Here is a 20,578-nt window from a genome sequence, read left to right as displayed (position 1 = left end):
GGGCGGCAGCGTGTGGGGTGTCGACGCCGGCCTGGGTGGTGGGGGTGTCAGTGTTTACTTGCGTCTAAAGTTTCCTGGGATTTAGGCTTCGGGGGACTCTTGCTTAGAGATTTCTAAGACTCCCACAGGAAACAAGCGGAGGTGGGAGAGTGCGGGCAGATGTTCTCTGCTCGGCGAGAAGTCCCATGTTTCGCCTTTACATGAACTTGCACAGAGGCCTTGAGACCACCCGGCTCCGCAGAGGCCAAAGCCCCAGGGGAGAGCAGCTGTGGGACTTTTGGCTTCACACACACACACACACACACACACTCACACACACACTCACACACACACTCACACACACACACACACACACACACTTATACACACATACTCACACAGTCACACACACACTCACACACACACTCACACACACTCATACACACACTTATACACACACACAGTCACACACACACTCACACACACACACAGACACTCATACACACACACTCACACACACACTCATACACACACATACACACACTCACAGTCACACACACACACACACACTCATACACACACTTATACACACACTTATACACACACTTATACACACACTTATACACACACAGTCACAAACACAGTCACTCATACACACACTTATACACACACACTCACACAGTCACACACACACACACACTCACACACTCACACACACACTCACACACATACACTCTCACACACTCATACACACACACACACACTCATACACACCCACTCACACACACACTCACACACACACACTCATACACACACACACTCACATACACACACGCACACACACTCACACTCATCCCCCCACACACACACACTCATACACACACACAGTCACACACTCATACACACACTTATACACACACACACAGTCACACACACTCTCACACACACACACACTCACACACACACACTCACACACACACTCACATACACACACGCACACACACTCACTCACACTCATCCCCCCCACACACACACACACTCATACACACACATTTACACAACAAGCAGAAACCAGTCACCACCAAACTACCCAAAACACGAAAACAAAATGAACAAACACCGCTTGGCGAGTCACGGGGTCTGCCCGCTGTTGTCGGAGGGAAAGTGGGCCCGCTTTGCCCTCACGCACCCTCCTCCCCGCCCTCCTGTCCTGCCCCTTGTTCGTCCCAGTCCCTCGGGTGTCCTGCAGGCATAAGTCCCAGGTGCCTGCTGCACCTACACAGGCTGCTTGGGACGGGGCCCAGGTCTCCTCCCCGGGAGCCTGGCGTGATGGTCATTAGCTGTCAGGGCTGCGGGGTGGGCGGGGCGGCCAGGACGGCGGTATTCACTGTCTTCCACCTGTTTATGGGGCGATGTTATATTTTCAGGTGTTTGGATCAGCGATTTTCAACTCTGGTTCTGAAAGGCATTTCAAATACATTCCCAAGATCTTCAACATGGAGGTAAGCGTGGGGGGCGGGGTGTTATGAGTGACGGTCTCTCACCTGTTCTCTGAGGTTTGTGGGAGGGGGGCTGGTGGGGCGGGGGGAGGGGGCGGGGGAGGGGCGGGGACTTGCGCCTTAATGATGGGGATCTTGTCTCAGCTAATGCTACTCTGGACAGATATAGTCTGCCAGGTCCCAGCACTGATGAATTGAGCTTTTTCTTGTTTGTTGATCCTCACCAGAGGATAGTTTTACACTGATTTTTGGAGAGAGTGGAAGGGACAGGGAGAGACAGAGAGACACTGATTGGTTGCCTCCTGCATGCGCCCCGTCAAGCCTGCAACCCAGCTACCCACCTTGGCCAGAATCGAACCCCGGACCCTTCAGTCCGAGGGCCAGTGCTCTAGCCGCTGAGCCGAACTGGCTGGAGCGAGCTTTTTCTTATCAAAGCAAAGCCCCGTTTTCTTGTGCTGCCCCGGGCGGCTCTGGCCACCAGGCCAGCTTGGCGGGGCCGCTATGGGCAGGTCTGGGCGGCGTGGCGGCCACCGGTCGGTTAGATGGGAGAGGAGATGGGGCTCCCATGGTGGTCACAGGGTTCTTAGTCCTCACAGAGCGGTGGGCAGGCCCCTCCAGGGCCCGCGAAGGGGTCCCGCCTGACGCGGTGTCCGCCCTCACGCTAGATCTTCGGCTGTTTCGCGCTGACCGAGCTCAGTCACGGCAGTAACACCAAGGCCGTGCGGACGACCGCCCACTACGACCCGGCCACCGAGGTAGGTGCTCTGTCCCCTCCGCCTCTGGGCTTCGGGCGCCTGACACGTGGTGCGGTCAGGAGTGACACGCAGTCAGTCCCCGAGACCCGCCTCACACGCGTGAGCCTGCCGAGTGCACACGCGCCCCCCGCGCCCTCCCGGGGAGCTCAGGAGTGACCACTGACTGGAGGTGGGTGAGGGACACGGGGGAGTGAGCGGGAGGGGGGTGAGGGACACGGGGGAGAGAGCGGGAGGGGGGTGAGGGACACGGGGGAGAGAGCGGGAGGGGGGTGAGGGACACGGGGGAGAGAGCGGGAGGGGGGGTGAGGGACACGGGGGAGAGAGCGGGTTGGCGGGTAACACCCCCGGAGGCGGTCAGGCCTCACTGCCGAGGGTTCACCACCCGGCGGCCGGCTGCGCGGTTTTGTGTGGGTTGTGTGGTTTGACATATTGCACACCGTTTTCTTTCCTTTCTTGCTTTAACCCTCACCTGAGGATGGTTTTATTGACTTTTAGGGAGAAAGGAAGGTGGGAGAGAAACACTGATGTGGGAGAGAAATATCCACCAGTTGCTTCCCATATGCGCCCCAACTTGGGACCCAACCCCCAACCCAAGGTTGTGCCCCGACCAGGAATCGAACCCACAACCTTCTGCTGTCCAGGACGACGCTCCCATCAGCCGAGCCGCCGGCCAGGGCTTCGGCCTGGTTTTCCGTGGGGAGGTCCTTTAAGCCGTCAGGCCCAGGGACCCGCTCCGTGTGAACCGGAGCCAGCTGCCTCCCGGGAGCGGACACCTCCCCTGGGTTCCTACTCCCGCCCAGAGAGTGTGACCCGAGAGCCCTCGGAGGAAAGGAGCCTCCCTCCCTCCAGCGAGCTGCTGATCGTCACCCTTCCTGTGCAGGAATTCATCATCCATTCCCCCGACTTCGAAGCCGCCAAGTTCTGGGTCGGCAACATGGGCAAGACGGCGACGCACGCGGTGGTGTTCGCGCAGCTGTACGTGCCGGGGGGCCAGTGCCACGGCCTGCACCCCTTCCTCGTGCAGGTGGGCTGCGTGGGGCGGGGGAGGGTGTCGAAGACGCGGTCACTGCCATGGGGGCGGGTGCTGCCGGCATTCCTGTGTAGACAAGGATGCCGCTAAGCCTCCTACAGCACAGGGGGGATCCCCGAGACAGGACCGTGCACCCCAAGGACCGGCTGCTGCTGAGCCCTGGGCCCCGGGGTCACGGGCGGAAGACTTTCTGTCTCATCGGTCAGGTGGGCATCGGCTCCGACCCGCGGCTCAGGTCTGGACGGCCCGCCCAGGTCTGGGGTCCCCTGGAGTGTTGGGTCACAAACAGGAAGTTACTGCCCAAGGAGTGGCGCCTGGGACTGGGGGCCTGGCAGGGCCTCCCCGACCTGGGGCTTCCGGAAGCTCCTTCAGACCTTCCCGCTGGGGCTGCTGATGCCCAGGAAAGCCCGCTGTCCCCCCCCGAGACCCAGTCTGGCATTTTTGTTAAGCCCTTTCTGATGGGGGTAGGGGTAGGGGTAAGGGTCGGTGGAGCTGAAATTCATATCACGTGCAATTAGCTATTTTAAAGTGAACGGTTCAGGGGCACTCAGTGCCTCAGAGCCCCCCAATCCTGCCCATCTAGCCGAAACATGTCCTCTAGGGTCCCCCCCCGCCCCCCGGGTTGGCACCACTCGGCCCCCCGGTTCCCAGAATGAAGCTCCGTGTCCTGAGTCAGGGCTCCCGGGCGAGGACTGTCTGCTGCTCCGTCTCCTTTCCTGGCTCTACTTATTGGGAGCTCGTCGGGGAGCAGAGATTCACACAAACAATGTTAGGCGCCCGGTCAGTGTGGCTCAGGGGCTGAGCGTCAACCCCTGAACCAGGAGGTCACAGTTCGACTCCTGGTCAGGGCACACACATGCCCAGGCTGCAGGCTCGATCCCCAGCAGGGGGCATGCAGGAAGCAGCCGATCAATGAGTCTGTCCCTCTCCCTTCCTCGCTGAAATAAAAAATATATACATATTTTAAAAAGCAACGTTAGGCCGTCTCTCCCATAGCAACACGTGCGTAGCCTCTTTGCCATTTACTAAAACCGCCAGGAAGGCCTGCGCCTCAGGCGGGAGCATGGGGCCCTCCAGCCCTCCAGGCAGCTAACCAGCTCCGGGCTTAGTTCTGCTGTGGCCTCAGGACCAAAACCCAACGCCCAGTGTGGAGACCAGAGCCCAGGCCCCCAGGCCGGGTGTGGGCAGGGCCGCTCCCGCTGGAGGCTCCGGAGGAGGGTCCTCCCACCCAGTCCAGCTCTAGTCTAGCCCGAGGTCCCGGGCTGCGGCCCATCGCCCAGGTCTCTGCTCCGCCTCCTCTCGCGTCCTGTCCTCCTGGCTCTCCTGGGACACTTGTCCTGGGACTTGGGGCCCGCCGGGGTAATCCGGGGAGATCCCGCCTGGAGCTCCTTCTCTGTCGCATCTGCAGAGTCCCCGCTCGCCAGTCCCAGAGGAGGCGCTGCGCTCCTGCAGCTGCCCCGCGGGAGCTGGGCCTCCGGGGCGAGAACACGTTCATTCCGGGTTTTGTGCGCTCAGTGTGCTGTGTCCTGTGGTGTGTGCAGATTCGGGACCCGAAGACCCTCCTCCCCATGCCCGGCGTGATGGTGGGCGACATAGGGGAGAAGCTCGGGCAGAATGGCCTGGACAACGGGTAAGTGCACCTCAGCCTCGTGGTCTCGGCTCTCCTCTGCTCACGCTCTCCTCTGTGGGTGGTCTCCTCGCTCTCCTCTGTGGGTGGTCTGTGCGCTCTCCTCTGTGGGTGGTCTTCACGCTCCCCTCTGTGGGTGGTCTGGGCGCTCTCCTCTGTGGGTGGTCTAGGCGCTCTCCTCTGCGGGTGGTCTCCACGCTCCCCTCTGTGGGTGGTCTAGGCGCTCTCCTCTGTGGGTGGTCTCCACGCTCCCCTCTGTGGGTGGTCTAGGCGCTCTCCCCTGCGGGTGGTCTCCACGCTCCCCTCTGTGGGTGGTCTAGGCGCTCCCCTCTGTGGGTGGTCTAGGCGCTCTCCTCTGTGGGTGGTCTAGGCGCTCTCCTCTGTGGGTGGTCTTCACGCTCTCCTCTGTGGGTGGTCTGTGCGCTCTCCTCTGTGGGTGGTCTTCACGCTCCCCTCTGTGGGCGGTCTGGGCGCTCTCCTCTGTGGGTGGTCTGGGCGCTCCCCTCTGTGGGTGGTCTAGGCGCTCTCCTCTGTGGGTGGTCTAGGCGCTCTCCTCTGCGGGTGGTCTTCACGCTCTCCTCTGTGGGTGGTCTGGGCGCTCCCCTCTGTGGGTGGTCTAGGCGCTCCCCTCTGTGGGTGGTCTAGGCGCTCTCCTCTGCGGGTGGTCTCCACGCTCCCCTTTGTGGGTGGTCTAGGCGCTCTCCTCTGTGGGTGGTCTGTGCGCTCCCCTCTGTGGGTGGTCTGTGCGCTCCCCTCTGTGGGTGGTCTCCACACTCCCCTCTGCGGGTGGTCTAGGCACTCTCCTCTGCGGGTGGTCTCCACGCTCCCCTCTGTGGGTGGTCTAGGCGCTCTCCTCTGTGGGTGGTCTAGGCGCTCTCCTCTGTGGGTGGTCTAGGCGCTCTCCTCTGCGGGTGGTCTTCACGCTCCCCTCTGTGGGTGGTCTAGGCGCTCTCCTCTGTGGGTGGTCTGTGCGCTCCCCTCTGTGGGTGGTCTAGGCGCTCTCCTCTGTGGGTGGTCTAGGCGCTCTCCTCTGTGGGTGGTCTAGGCGCTCTCCTCTGTGGGTGGTCTCCACACTCCCCTCTGTGGGTGGTCTGGGCGCTCTCCTCTGCGGATGGTCTTCACACTCCCCTCTGCGGGTGGTCTTCACGCTCCCCTCTGTGGGTGGTCTAGGCGCTCTTCCCCATGGTCTGGCCTCAGGGGTTAGATTCATGCCAAGCCCAAGGCCGTGGGGCCGCTTGTGCCCGTGATCTCACGGAACCCTCAGCACTATCCCGTGCCCTCCACACTCCCGTGGGCCATGTAACTCAGCAGGGACACACTCCTCACCTCCACACTCAGAGCCACGTCATGAGGGCCGTCCCAACACCGGGAGGTATAAGAGAGCCGAGTACTGAACAGTGAACTTGCCCTCAGGCCCAGGCCAGACCAAGGCAGCTGGGGGTGGGGGGACCCTCAGCTGGGCAGCGCCGAGCTGTGATGGGCCTGCCTCCCCCAGACACGGTCCCATCAGTGACCTGGAGCTCAGCATCCACACGTGTCCACACTGATCCAGGTGGTGGGGGCGGCATGGCGTGGATTCCAGGGCGGGGGAGGGTGAGGCCCAGCAGGGGGCATCCTTGGGAGTGGCCATACGTGGTCCCCGACCCCAGCCTTCGAAGGGTCGGTGACCTGTCCAGGGTCCCGGGCTCACCCCTCCTCCTTCCCGGCCGCGGCGTGTACGCCCAGCAGAGGGCGCACGGGTTTCAGGGACAGGAACTGGCGGGGTGTCGGGCTGCCTGCCCTAGTTGTCTAATTCTGCGTCAGCGTTAGAACTGAGTGCTGGTGGCTCTGGTCTAAGGTCCTTTCTCTTGGGGATATAGGTTAGAGCTGGTCATTTCACAAGAATATCCGAGCCCTGACCGGTGTGGCTCAGTGGATAGAGCGTCAGCCTGTGGACTCAAGGGTCCCAGGTTCGATTCCGGTCAAGGGCATGTATCTTGGTTGCGGGCACATCCCCAGTAGGGCGTGTGCAGGAGGCAGCTGATCGATGTTTCTCTCTCATCCATGTTTCTAACTCTCTATCCCTCTCCCTTCCTCTCTGTAAAAAATCAATAAAATATATATTTTTTAAAAAGAATATCCGAGGATGTGGGATGAGTCTAGAAAATAGGGGCAGACATAACTTGTACGGGTACATTTAGGTGAGAAACTAAAAGCAAAGACCCTCCCTGTGAGAGTCTGGCCTCTGACCCTGGCTGGGCGGAGGCCTGCTTACCCCGGGGCGTGGAGGTGCAGGGCCCTGGGCCTCGGGGATCCCCCTCGCAAGTGGCCGAGGACGTCCCGTGTGGGGGGTGCGCTTGGTCCCGGGAGCAGGTGTGTGCAATGCCTGGGAGCCCGGCCTGCCACCCGCAAGCTCCCAGCACACGCCCCTCCCCGTGCCACCCCGTGTCACACGCACACCCCTGTGTCCGCTGGGGACACTGGGGATTGGCCTGCAGGCTGGCCCCGGCTGGCCCCCCGCCGGCCCACTGGCTGGCCCTGGCGGAGTGAGGTGCCCACAGAGGGAGGAATTGTGCTCTCGGTAAACCACGGACAGCGAACCTTGTGCCCGTGCCGACACACTCAGGCTGGTCCCGTCTTGGGTGCGAGAAAGGGACAGGGTCCCCCTGACGGGGAGCAGGAGCCGACAGTCGCTCGCAAAGGCCTTCCTCGGCTTCTGGCGACAGGCGTCACTCGGTGGGCGCCGAGTCTGCCCTTGTAAACCGGGTATCAGATCAGATGCCCCGATAGGCCTTCCAGGGCCGGGGCCCCCCCTCGGCCAGTCAGCACACCCCACAAAGGCCCTGGCGCTGAGGCTCACCCGCAGGGCCGCGGTGCGCCGCGTGGGCCTGCCCAGGGCCTGGTCTGCACTGACCTTCCTCTCCCCATCGGGAGGCGCCCGCAGAGGCTGGCCCCAGCCTGGTCACCCGCAGGGGTCTGGCCCCCCTCTGAGTGCCCCACCGCAGGCATCCTTGTCGCTTCCTGGAAAGGAGGGGAGCCGGGCTGGTTTGAGGGTCACAGTGCCATCTGCTGCAGGCCTCGAGGGGACCAGGCCCTTGGTGCAGGAGCGGGGTCCCTCCCAGGGCTCACACCATCTTGGGGGGTTAGGTGCCCAGGTTGTAGGATCGAAGGTCTCCCGCAAGGCCTCTGCTGTGCGCCCAGGAAGGCTGGGGCGGGGCCTGCAGGAGCGAGGCGGTTGCTGCAGGCAGGCAGGCAGGCAGGCAGGAGGGTGGCGTCCAGCAGGGCAGAGTTGCCGGCCAGGGCCCTGGCTGGGGTGGAGGTGAGGATGGGGACCAGACGGGGCATGGCGGGCGGGGGAGCAGCCGTGCGGGAGGTGCTGCTGGTCACCCGTGGCCCCCGTCCCCGTCCCCACAGCTTCGCCATGTTCCACAAGGTCCGGATCCCTCGCCAGGACCTCCTCAACCGGACGGGAGACGTCACCCCCGAGGGCACCTACGTCACCCGCTTCAAGGTAACAGCTTCGGCACGGGAGCCGGGTGGGTGGCAGACCTCGTGGGTCTGGGTTCCGGTGCCACCAGCAAGGACGGTGGTGCTTGGGTCAGCACCCCCGGGGCACTGCCTCCACTCCCCCCGCCGCCCCGCCAGCCCTCGGGGTGTCAGGGAGCCCCGCCTGACATGGAGGCCCGGAGTGAAGGCTGCTTGGCCCACAGAGGGGGGCGAGTGTTCTCTGGTGTCAGGGCTCGGTGCCCCCCGTCCTGTAGGACTCGGTGCTCCGCTCGGAGCTGAAAACCAGGGTGAACCATGGGCGCCCCGAGAGGTGGTCCTTTTTAAAAGAACAGGGATGAACATCGTGCACTTTAAAAGGGTGTCGCTTGCGGGGAGAGGGATTTGGGGCCTGAGGGTCAAAGGCCGGCAATTTTTAAACAAAACGTGGGCTCCAGCGGAGCACTGTCCACCTGGGGTCGCCCCGCCTGCACGCCTGGTCTCACCTGACAGGCGGTCCCGTCCTGGGTGGGAGCCTGCAGACTCCCTGGCTGGGACCCCCTTCCTCGTGGAGCTGAGCGCCCTGGGGCCTCCCCACCCGTCCCATGAGGGTCATCAAGGCCCTGCCCCCGGCCCCGGCCTAGAGGTCTGTGGTGGGCGCCTGGGCGGGGCTTGCGGTGGCCACCTGCCCGCTGAGAGGAGGAAGGAGCGCCGTCTGTGTGCCTCTCGGTGGCGCGGCCGCGAGGGTGGCCGTGGCTCTGACGCGCCCCACGCTCTCCCCGCAGGACAGCAGGCAGCGCTTCGGCGCGTCGCTGGGCGGCCTGTCCGCGGGCCGCGTCTTCATTGTGGGCATGTGCGTGGTGAACCTGAAGCTGGCCGTGTGCATCGCCCTGCGCTTCTCCGCCACGCGGCGCCAGTTTGGACCGGCCGACGGGGAGGAGGTGCCGGTGCTCGAGTACCAGCTGCAGGTCAGCCTCCCTCCCGGTGTCGCTGGGTGTCACTGCGTTCTCTCTCACTCCCGCCCGCCCGCAGACACGCCCTGCCTCCAGGGAGCTGCCTTTTGCTCACTGGGAGCTGAGCCAACCTGGGGGGGAAAGTCCCAGAGCCGTGGGTGGGCGGGCAGTCACCACGGAGGGAGGCAGGCGGCAGCGGGGAGGCGAGGCCGGTGGTAAAAGGGCTTTAATGAAAGGGTCTGTGCGATTCCCTGATAAGGAGGCAGGAGCACCCCGGGAGGCTCTGGGGAGATGGGTGTGCACGCGCCCCTGGGCAGCCCTGCAGGCTTCGGCAGGTGGCCCGCACGCCCAGGCGCTGGCCCGGCCATCCAGCCATCCTTAGAAATGGCTCCCGTGTGCACACCGTCCGCTGGGAGGCTCTCGGAGTAGCGGAAGGGACCCTCGTCCTGCAGGTCTGCAGAGCGGGCGGCCGACGGTCACCTGGGGAGGGGACATGCATGTTTTCACGTGAACAGCCTTCCACTCCTCGGGGTCGGTCTTTTTTTTTGGAGGCGAGGGAAGCGGGGAGAGAGAGAAATATTGATGTGAGAGAAACACTGATCGGTTGCCTCCTGCATCTGCCTCCTTGGGGCGGGGGATCGAACCTGCAGCCCGTGTCGCTGCCCTGGACCTGGAATAGAACCCAGGACCCTCCCGGGCGCAGGCCGTCGCTCCAGCCACTGAGCTGCACTTGCCAGGGCTCGTGCTGGTCTTCACAGCACCGCCCCCAGCTCATGGGTGGGCTGAGGACGGCAGGTGACTCCTGTCGGAGGTCGTAGCGAGGCCTGGCCCAGGCCTTGGGCTGAGCCACACGTAGGCAGAGCGTGTTGAGGGAAGCCCCAGGAGCTGTGACTCTCACAGCTGGGCTCAGCGCTCCCTGTGCTGTGGCTGCGAGCTGCCTACAGCGGGTCTGGAGCGAGTGCCCGCGCCTGCCGTGGCCCCTTCCCCACCACCCGAACCCGCAGCCTCGCCCCCCTCCTGCCGTGGCCCCTTGCCCACCAACACTGACCCCGGGGCCCATGAGGTTGCCACGCATCGGCCCGCCTGGGCATCGAGCGGCTCAGTGGTTGAGAGCCCCCTTGAGCCACAGTGCTGGGCTCTCACCCAGGTCCGCGCCCACCGCTGTGTGCCCTCAGCCAGGCCCTGGACCTCTCTGTGCTCCAGTGCCTCACTTGTCAGCTGGTGACAGCCCCTCTTCCTGGTGGTTGTAAGGATTGGACCCATTGGTGCGGAAGCAGCAGGTGGCACAGTGTCGGGCACTCGGCATTGGGCACCGACCGGGGGTGGTGGGTGGTGGAGGCCTTTCCCGGCTCCTCCCCAGGCCCTGCCACCCCGCGGCCCTGCATGTGCCCGGTGACCAAGCCCGCCCCCTGCCTCCGAGGGCCTCTGGCTCTCCGTGAGCCTCGGTTCCCCCATCTCCCTCCTCGGCTCACGAAGCACCAGGCATCACGGGTCAGCCCCGCGCTCTGGGCACGGAGGCCGGTGTGGCGGGGTCCCGGTGGCTGACACTGTGCCGGCGTCACGGTGGGGGCAGCGGGGAGGGCGGGCGTGCGGGGCTGCACACGGCTCCGCGGTGCCTGTGGGGGTGGTCAGGTGGGAGAAGAACCGTCGCGTGTCTCGGAAACACGGGAGACGTGTGAGGGGGGCCAGGGGGCCGGCTCCCACCGATCCGGTCTCAGGCGTCCTCCACATGCCCTGGGGCGCGGGGCGGGAGGGGCTCACGCCGCCCGTGGCTCCCTGCAGCAGTGGCGCCTGCTCCCGTACCTGGCGGCGGCCTACGCCTTGGACCACTTCTCCAAGTCGCTCTTCTGGGACCTGATGGTGCTCCAGCAAGGCCTCCAGCGGGACGACCGGAGCGCCGGCCAGGTGAGAGGGACTCGCTTTTCTCCGCTTTTTAAAAAAATGTATATTTTTTATTGATTTCAGAGAGGAAGGGAGAGGGAGAGAAAGATAGAAACATCCATGATGAGAGAGAATCATGGATCGGCTGCTTCCTGCACGCCCCACACTGGGGATCGAGCCCTCAACCCGGGCCTGTGCTCTGACCGGGAATCGAACCGCGACCTCCTGGTTTAAACCAGCCTTTCTCTCCAAACAACGCCAGCCCCTGGCCTGGGGGGTGAAGGCTCCCGCGGCCCGTCACCATGTCCGCCCAATCGGAACCCTCAGAGCCTCTCCCCATGGCTGCCGAGCGTCCACCTCCTCTGGCTGGGGTTGCCCTGTGAGAACGTGACGGCTTTGCACGATCACGTGACCGGTCTTGGGAGGGTTCCGGGCCCTAGTCCTTCTGTCAACAGTCCACAGAGGCCCGAGTCCAGCCAACAGATGGGAGTGGACAGGCAAGGCCTAGTGCCAGCAACGGGCGTGCACCGCCCGCCCCCCAGACCAGCCCTCCTCATTTCTTTGTGGATGGGGATGGGGCGGGGGAACAGGTGGCCTCCCTCGCCCCCTCGCTGCCTCCTGGACAGGCGTCACCTGTGAACCCCACTCAGCACGTTCATGGACAACTAGAGACACCGCAGGTCGGGGGGTGTGTCACCCCCTGCAATGCCTGTACCTGTGGGTGCACCTGGGGCCACACAGCTCAGAGCCCAGGCTGCCAGAGCGCAGGGTGGCCGGCAGGGGGCGCTGCCGACCGGGCGCCTGGCCCCCAGGAAGGCGGGGTGACCAGGCACCCGGGACTCAGAGTAGAAAACACGGATCAGCAGGCGTGTGTCTCTTTCTCCCCAGGGTCTTTATGAAATTCCAAGTGGAAGCAAAGGGCGTTTCTAAGACAAGGGAGGCCGGGAGTGGGCGGACTGAGTGTGGCCGCGGCTGCATCAGGACCCGGCCCTGCCCAGCCCCCTCTCCTCGAAGGAGCACGTCTGGCACCGTGAGGGATCCCTCGCCAGCAGGCTGCTCCGGTCAGGGCCGCGCCCGGCACACGAACGAGCCTCGTGCGTGGTCCTGCCCGCAGCCCTCTCCCCGGGCCTGTTGGCTGGGCAGAGGTGGCCCCTGTGTTTTCTCCACCGTGTGACCATTCGTAGGTGACAAATATTTTAAAACAAATATTGATTTCAGAGAGGAAGGGAGAGGGAGAGAAACATCAATGATGAGGGAGCATCATGGATCGGCTGCCTCTTGCACGCCCCCCACTGGGGATCGAGCCTGACACCTGGGCATGTGCCCTGACCGGAGTCGAACATTGACCTCCTGGTTCATAGGTGGTGGATGCTCAACCACTGAGCCACGCCAGCCGGGATGAATGCCCTTTTTTCAAGCTGAAAGTGGGATTCTTTCTCCTGCTGAGGGGTGTGTTGGATTAACTGGAGGGACGTGTGCCCTTGACGCCCCGGCTGACCGGACCCCCCTCCGGTGTCAGAGCGTCTGTTCACTGTGCCCTTTGCATTCCTCCTCAAGGCAGAGCTGGGACGTGAGATCCACGCCTTGGCGTCGGCCGGTAAGCCCCTGGCCTCGTGGACGGCCCAGCGGGGGATCCAGGAGTGCCGCGAGGCGTGCGGAGGACACGGCTACCTGGCCGGTAGGTTTTAGAGAAGCGAGTGACCGTTTTCTGTCCTTACCCCTCCCGCTCGCTCCAGACCAGGGGTCGGCACACTGCGGCCTCCCGGCCAAACCGGCTACCCCGGCTTTTATGGCCACCCCTTCCCGAATTTCCCATGGCCGTGCTCACCCTGCATCGGTGGCTCAGTGGTCCCGACAGAGCCTGAAACGGTCGCTGTTTGGCCCTTCGCAAGTTTGCCGCCCCCCTGCCCTGGACGGTCCCCGTGTTCCGATGCCCAGTATTCCTGGAAACATGGAATTCGGGGTGATGGGGGTGTGGAGGACCCCGAGGGAGCCCCTACACACCAGAGCGGGGAGGAGATCATCTCTTCGTTTGAATCATAACTTTCTGGACTTGGCAGTAAATCGACATCAACTTTTGTTCTGATGGAAAACTTTTAAACAGGAAAAGTAAGTTCTTAGTGGCCTTGGCTGTTGGTTGGTCAGCTGGTGTGTGGGTAAGAGAGCGGGCAACCAATAGCCTGGGAGCCCGTCCTGGCTCTGCCGCTCTAGCCTTGTCACCGTGAGCGAGCCACCTGCCCCTGCTGAGCCTCAGCGTTCTCCCCTGTGAAATGGGGGTGCAGATGCGATCCCACAATGGAGGTTCTGGCACCGGCTAAGTGGATTAATGCACACAAGGCATTTGGCACAGTGTCGGGCGTCCAGGACGTGCTCAGGGGATTTTATTGGCTGCTGTTACTTGCAGCTGGCCTGCTCAGCTTCCTGTGTCCCCCGTGCCTGCAGCGTGGGGGTCCTGAGTGAACCCCTCTTCTTACACAGGGAGCCCACCTAGCTGAAGGAGACGCTCACTTTCCTCCTGTTGTTTCTCTCGCTAGTTAATTACCCCGGCTTGTTTACATATTTTGCAAGGTGTGCCCTCCAGGCCCTCATCACTGGGTCGGGTTGCCTTCCTCTGGGGAGAATGTTCTCGGACCCAGGCCAGGGGCGGGGCCAGCAGGGAAAAGTGGGGTCCGGTCCTCAGGGGTGAGGCCACAACATTAGTAACAAAGAAACAGAATTTCCGGAGGACGAGGCCCAGAAATCAGGATTTTAAAAAGATTCCCAGGTGATTCGAATGTGCAGCCAAGGTTGAGAACCACTGCGCTAAGGGCTCCCAGCCCCTCCCTGCAGCGGCCTGGCTCTGGCAGGGGCGGCGAGTCCGGAACGATCCATCGATCGAGTGACTGGTGAAATCCCGGTCCCTCTGAGAAGGCCACGTGCACATCGAACAGCAGACGTGGCAGAGCCCTGACAGTTCAAACCTCCGACAGCGTCTCAGGCTCTGGCCAGCCGGGGCGCCCTGGGGACGGCTGTGGATGGGTGCACCTGCCCGCGGGCCGTCCCAGGTGCTTCTCGAGCAGGGCGGCCGGCGTGGCCCTCGGCGCCCCACGCTCCGCCTCTCCCCGTCACTAACTGGCGAGCTGGAAACCACGGCTCCACACGGGTTCCTGGCGTGCTTTGTCTTCCACGAAATGCTCTTTGTAGTTTTTGTTTGTTGCTGTAGCTCTTGGAGACGCTATGAATAGTTTAGAATGAGGCATTGAATCCTGCAGCATCGCAGACAACAGAAACGCCCGATCGAGTGTCCTCACGCAGACAAGTGCGGGGCTCGCACCCCAGGGCTGAGCGCAGAAGGCGGGGCGGGGGGGGACAGGTCCCTTAGTGAGGCTTGCACGGCGATTGCAAACTATTTCTCTAAGTCAGTGGTTCTCAACCTTGGCTGCACATTCGAATCACCTGGGAATCTTTTTAAAATCCTGAGTTTTGGGCCTCATCCTCCGGACGGGGTGAGGCCACAACATTAGTAACAAAGAAACAGAATTTCTGGAGGATGAGGCCCAGAAATCAGGATTTTAAAAAAGATTCCCAGGTGATTCGAATGTGCAGCCAAGGTTGAGAACCACTGGTCTAAGGGCTCCCAGCCCCTCCCTGCAGCAGCCTGGCTCTGGCAGGGGCGGCGAGTCCGGAACGATCCATCGATCGGGTGTGACCGGGCCACAGCCCAGCAGCATGTGACCCTGAGGAGCGGACCCCACTTTTCCCTGCTGGCCCCGCCCCTGGCCTGGGTCCGAGAACATTCTCCCCAGAGGAAGGCGACCCGACCCGGTGATGAGGGCCTGGAGGGCACACCTTGCAAAATATGTAAACAAGCCGGGGTAATTAACTAGCGAGAGAGACAACAGGAGGAAAGTGAGCGTCTCCTTCAGCTGGGTGGGCTGCCTGTGTAAGAAGAGGGGTTCACTCAGGACCCCCACGCTGCAGGCAGCTTCGGCCAGGTGCCTTGCGAGGAGGGTGCTGAGGACGGAGTGCTTTTTAACCTTTTAATTTAATTCTTCCCTCACCTTCCATCCCTCTGTGCCCTCCGCCACCTCCTCCACCCCGACCCTGCACGCTGCTTGCGTGCTCACTGTGCTGCGTTTCTCAGGGGCTGCTGGCTCCCGAGACACCCCCTGGGCCGGCCCTGCGTGTCCTTCCGGCCGGCCACTGCCCCCAGCGCGCAGGCGGGGTGGCCAGGAGGGGGCTGTGTGGAGCAAGTGCTGTGTCCCCGCCCCACCCTGGCCGGGCCTCGAGTTCCCAGGGTGACGGCATTCCTCCCACGTGCCCCTGAAGTGACGGAAACCCGTGGGTTCATTGCAGTGAACCGCCTGGGCGACCTCAGGAACGACAACGACCCCAACTGCACGTACGAAGGCGACAACAACGTGCTGCTGCAGCAGACCAGCAACTACCTGCTCGGGCTGCTGGCGCAGGGAGGCCCAGGTGAGCATCACCTGCTCGGGCTGCTGGCACGGGGGAGGGGCCAGGTGAGCATTACCTGCTCGGGCTGCTGGCGCAGGGAGGCCCAGGTGAGCATCACCTACTCGGGCTGCTGGCACGTGGTGGGGGGGGCCCAGGTGAGCATCACCTGCTCGGGCTGCTGGCACGGGGGAGGGGCCAGGTGAGCATTACCTGCTCGGGCTGCTGGCATGTGGCGGGGGGGGGGCCCAGGTGAGGCTCCGCTGAGCTGAGGCGGCCCTGACCTCACACGGGCGTGGGTTCTCGGCCCCCAGAATTAGCTCTTCCCTCAGCTGGCCTGTGTTTGAGGACGGGAGGGGTCGTTCCGTGTGACTGACCCCCTCCACCGTCATGGCTGAGGCGGGTGGGGAGGACCCTCCCGGGCGTGTGCTGTGCGTGGGGTCTCCGGCTTCCCCAGTGACTGAGTGCTCCCAGGTGGCGCCCGCTTCGAGAGCCCGCTGAAGAGCGTGGACTTCCTGGCGGCCTACCCCGCCCTGCTCAGCCGGCGGTTCGAGGTGGCCAGCCTGCAGGACTGCCTGGACTCCGCGGGTAAGCCACCCCCTACCCCAACCCCCCCTCATCTGTGCCAGGTGCCGGCGGGCAGCGGTGCCCAGGAGGGCCTGGTGTTGGTATGCCCGCACTTGTCTGCCAGCGTCTCCCTGTGCCCACACTGAGCAGGCGCGGGCTGCACGGTGGACAGAGGCAGCCAGTCCCCCGCCCACAGGCCTTATCCTGGAAGCGGGGGCCGCCCAGGGCCTTCCCTGGCCTCCCTCGGGGAAGGGCTCCCATGTTCCCTGCAGATGTGTGTGCAGATCCTCCCTGTGCCGCCTTATGGGGTGCAGGGTGGCTGGCACGGGGTCGGCCGCACACGGGCACCCCGAGGCCTGGTCGGAGCAGCAGGTCTGCAAGGCGGTGGCCCCCACGGGCGAGGCCTGCTCCACTCCTGGCCCCTCTGCCCCCCACCCCACCCCCAGCCGTGGGACCTCGGGCAGGTCCCGCCCCCTCCCCCTCCTGCCTCGGTTTCTCCATGCGCCCGGGCAACAGCGGTGGCTGCGAGTCGGGCTTTCCTGAGGATGAGGAGCTGATGCGTGGAGCTCAGCTCGGCGTCCGTCATCACGTGGTCACTCCCTACCTACAGCCTCTGGTCCTAACCACAGACTCCCCGTCAAGGCGCCCTGATCCACTGCACGCCGTTCGCAGAGCCTCTGGTGTGGGGCACCCGTGTGCGTGTCCCCTGGGGCGCTGCTGGGTCCTGGGGTGAAGGAGCAGACACCCCCACACAGAGGACAGAGTGCGGGGTGCTGTAGCTCAGCAGCTGCAGGCTCTTCCGGGGAGGAGACGGCAGCAGCGCCGGCCCATCCACCCCGTCCACGTTGTCGCCATCGCCATCGCCATCGCCATCGCCAGTGTCATCCGGAAGCTTCGGCGAGCGACCCTCCCTCCTCACGGCCCAGCCTCGCGGCCGCTGCTCTGACACTCGCTAATGGACCTCGTCTGCCTGGAGTGCAGAGGACGCCAGAGAAGGTGCTTCTGAGGGGTGCAGCCACCCCAATGTTGCCCCAAAAAGCCCTGGGGAGACATCACCACCCAGGAGGACCAGCCCCGTCAACAGCTCCTCCCTGAAGCCACCACCGATGTGAACAAAACGTAAACCATGTGCCCGTCGGCCTCCGTGTGCCCACCGACCTCGTGTGCCCGCCGGCCTCCGTGTGCCCGTCGGCCTCCGTGTGCCCACCGACCTCGTGTGCCCGCCGACCTCGTGTGCCCGCCGACCTCGTGTGCCCGCCGGCCTCCGTGTGCCCTCCGGCCTCCGTGTGCCCGCCGGCCTCGTGTGCCCGCCGGCCTCGTGTGCCCGTCGGCATCCGTGTGCCCGTCGGCCTCCGTGTGCCCGCCGGCCTCCGTGTGCCCGCCGGCCTCATGTGCCCGTCGGCATCCGTGTGCCCGTCGGCCTCCGTGTGCCCGCCGCGCCCGCACACCCCGTCCCTCTGACACCGGACACAGCGGAGCGTCTGGACCGGCCTCCACACAGGCGCCAGGGCCGCGTCATCTGTTTTCCTCTGAGTGCCCTAGTTTCTGCAAGATCCAACAACGTGAAAACATTTTCTGGAGGAAAAAAACGCAGCTAAAGTTTACTTGGCGAGAGTGGCTTGGCACCGCCCCTGGCCTTCTCCCGGAGCACAGAGAAGGGAGCGTGCCCAGCCAGCCCCGTCCCCAGGGCATTCGGTCATCTGCCCGCAGCCCCGCCGCCTTCGCCTTAGCTGGCCCTCAGTCACAGCTGCCGAAGATTTACGGCCTGGAGCTCGGAGAGCCTGGGGCGCGGCCTCCACAGCGTCGGGTGGAGCAGGCAGGGCGGGAGGTTTTCCTTCGGGGAATTAGACGATTATTGGAGACAGCGGGGCAGGCTCCGTCCGGGTCCTGATTCCGCACATGCGTGTGCAGGGGGCTGGGCTTCCCGAAGGGCCCTGCCCCGAGGCCTGCACCCCGCTGAGCGATGCCAGGCCGCTTCTGCAGTTGGCTCTTTGCAAAAAACGTTACGTGGTTGCAGCTACGAGTGTTTGCTGTTCTGACAACCAAGAGGAGCTGATGTGTAGGTGCCCCGCAGTGTGACAGGCTGGGCACCTAGCCCTCTGTGCCTCAGTGTCCCTTGTAACGGTCAGGGAGGGAATGCAGGGGCCTGTGCTGCGCCTGGTGGGGCCTGGCCCACGGTGCTCTCGGGGGGGGGGGGGGGTGCTGGCCACCGTTGGGGGGCCACTGTCCCGGACTCCCTCGGGGACAAGAGGTGCAGGTGAGCTCTGCGGTGACTTCACAGCTTCTCAGGCAACGGCTCACGAGCTGGGTCTCGTGTGTGGGCCACACAGGAGCACAGGGGGGTGAAGGGTGTGTGGGCACCGGTGGGGAACAGGTGGCCCCTGGACCTGGGGGGCTGGGGAGCGGGTCCTACATCTGGCAGGCCTTGCTGTCCACGCGCCCCTGGGTCAGAGCCCGCCTGCCTCGGGAGGGCAGAAGGAAGCTGGCGCAGGCTGGGGGCAGGGGAGGTGGCCCGAAGGTGGCTGAGCGGCCGGGCAAGAGGGGTGCTCTGGGTGACTTTGGAAGTTCAGGGGTCACAGGATGAGTCAAGTTCCCAGCGGGTGTGCTCAGCAGCCCTGGACTGAGGCCGGGTGGAGTGGCAGGCCCTGGAGTGAGTGGAGGGAACGGTGACAGTGGGGGGTTTAAGAGGGGGTGTGCGTGGGAGGTTGGGGCCATGCTGGGGTGAGGAGAGTGTGGGGGTGCAGAGGGGACGGGTGGGGGGCCCCGGAAGGGCATCCGTGACCACGGAAGGCCCCGAGCCTGCATGGCCCCCCGAGGAGCTGGCCGTGATGACGGCTCACCCCCCAAGAATTCCAGGACCCTCGCGCTGGCATGCTCACAGGGTCCCTTCCTTCCACGTGGACACCTCGAAGCAGCGTGATGTACTTTCTTCTACAAAACTGGCAGCTAAGAGTGGAGTTTCCAGCAAAGGCCGTTCCCACCGCTCCTGTGTCAAGCTGGCTCTGTGTTCACATCACAGCAAACTGCAAATGGGGCCCTCGGGGCCTGGCTGGTGGGCGTGCCCCCCCCGCACCCCCCGAGGCCACGGTGCGGTCCGCGGGCTTGTTGCCAGTAAAGAGATGGAGGAGGAGTCGGTGACGCTCCGTCGCCTCAGCTGGGGAGGCTCAGGCAGCAGCAGAGCCACGGACCCCGCACAGCCGTCTGTCACGTGGGCTCCGTCGTGTCCGCGTGGGTGTCCAGCGTCGCGGAGGTTTTCAGGGTCGTCCTGCAGGGCAGCCGAAGGCTCCGGCGTGTGCCCTGGGCCGCCCGTGGTGTCAGCGTCCTCGGGGGCCGTGACAAAGCCCCACAAATGGTGTGAAGACGGGAAGCCCCGGCCAGGCCTGGGTGGGGCCCCTCGGAGGCTGGGGCAGGTCCCCCTTGTCTCTTGTCTCCGGTGGCTCCCGGAGTTCGGGGCTCGTGGCCGCATTGGGCCGGTCGGCCTCCGTCGCCACCTGGCCGCCGCCCTGTGTCTGCCTCCTCGGCCGTCCCCGTGGAAGGACACTCTGTGGGTGCAGGGCCCCCCAATCCAGGACGAGACCCTCAGCTATTTACAAAGACTCGGAGCCACGTGGCCGGCCACACCGCCCACGTGCGGGGCGCCCCCCCGCCGGGTCCTCCGTGGAGGGAGTGACGTTTCGTGGGCAGGTGCTCTGAGGGTCCCGGGTTCTGGAACTCGCCCGGTCGGCAGGAAGCGCCGGGTGGAACATCAGCCGCTGCCCACCCTGTGCTGGGGAGTTGTCCCGACGTCCAGGCCAGTGCCCGTGACGCTGAGGGCACGCGCCCCATTCCGTCCGCGTCAGGCACGTGACACCGGCCGCAGTGTCGCCGGCACAGAGAGGCGGCCACTGGAGGGTGGCTGCCAGGACAGTGAGGAAGGGGGATGGCTTCTCAGCAGAGCCAGGAAACACCCTCACCTGGGCCTGTCCCGGCCACCACCCAGTGGGGCCCCTTGGACAGTCCCTGCCCTGTGCCTCAGTTTCCCTGTTTGCATACTGGACCCACCTCACCCACCCATCAATACGTGCAAGGTGCTCACACCTGCTAGATGCTCTGTTACTCGAGTGCCCGACACCTGCTGGGCGCTCTGTTACTCGAGTACCGGCCACCTGCTGGGCGCTCTGTTACTCGAGTACCGGCCACCTGCTGGGCGCTCTGTTACTCGAGTGCCCGACACCTGCTGGGCGCTCTGTTACTCGAGTGCCCGACACCTGCTAGATGCTCTGTTACTCGAGTGCCGTCCACCTGCTGGGCGCTCTGTTACTCGAGTGCCGGCCACCTGCTGGGCGCTCTGTTACTCGAGTACCGGCCACCTGCTGGGCGCTCTGTTACTCGAGTGCCCGACACCTGCTGGG

General features: G+C 64.2%; 1 protein-coding gene across 6 annotated transcripts in view; it reads left to right on the top strand.

Annotated features, from left to right (window-relative positions):
- Positions 1-20,578, top strand: part of ACOX3 (acyl-CoA oxidase 3, pristanoyl) — a 33,238-nt gene that overhangs the window by 4,016 nt on the left and 8,644 nt on the right. For all 6 annotated transcript variants that reach the window (XM_070400092.1, XM_070400082.1, XM_070400110.1 and 3 more), the window contains exons 4-13: positions 1,407-1,481; positions 2,144-2,233; positions 3,114-3,257; positions 4,805-4,893; positions 8,284-8,380; positions 9,138-9,320; positions 11,088-11,210; positions 12,744-12,864; positions 15,522-15,644; positions 16,095-16,208. In XM_070400092.1, the coding sequence (XP_070256193.1) occupies positions 1,407-1,481; positions 2,144-2,233; positions 3,114-3,257; positions 4,805-4,893; positions 8,284-8,380; positions 9,138-9,320; positions 11,088-11,210; positions 12,744-12,864; positions 15,522-15,644; positions 16,095-16,208 (1,159 nt within the window). The remainder of the gene's footprint in view (positions 1-1,406; positions 1,482-2,143; positions 2,234-3,113; positions 3,258-4,804; positions 4,894-8,283; positions 8,381-9,137; positions 9,321-11,087; positions 11,211-12,743; positions 12,865-15,521; positions 15,645-16,094; positions 16,209-20,578) is intronic.

Source organism: Myotis yumanensis, unplaced genomic scaffold, assembly GCF_028538775.1.
Source record: "Myotis yumanensis isolate MYYU_CA2020_CCGP unplaced genomic scaffold, mMyoYum1.0.hap1 SCAF_1, whole genome shotgun sequence".
Taxonomy (NCBI): domain Eukaryota; kingdom Metazoa; phylum Chordata; class Mammalia; order Chiroptera; family Vespertilionidae; genus Myotis; species Myotis yumanensis.
Note: the sequence above shows the minus strand (reverse complement) of the source record. Positions and strands in the feature narration are given on the sequence as shown.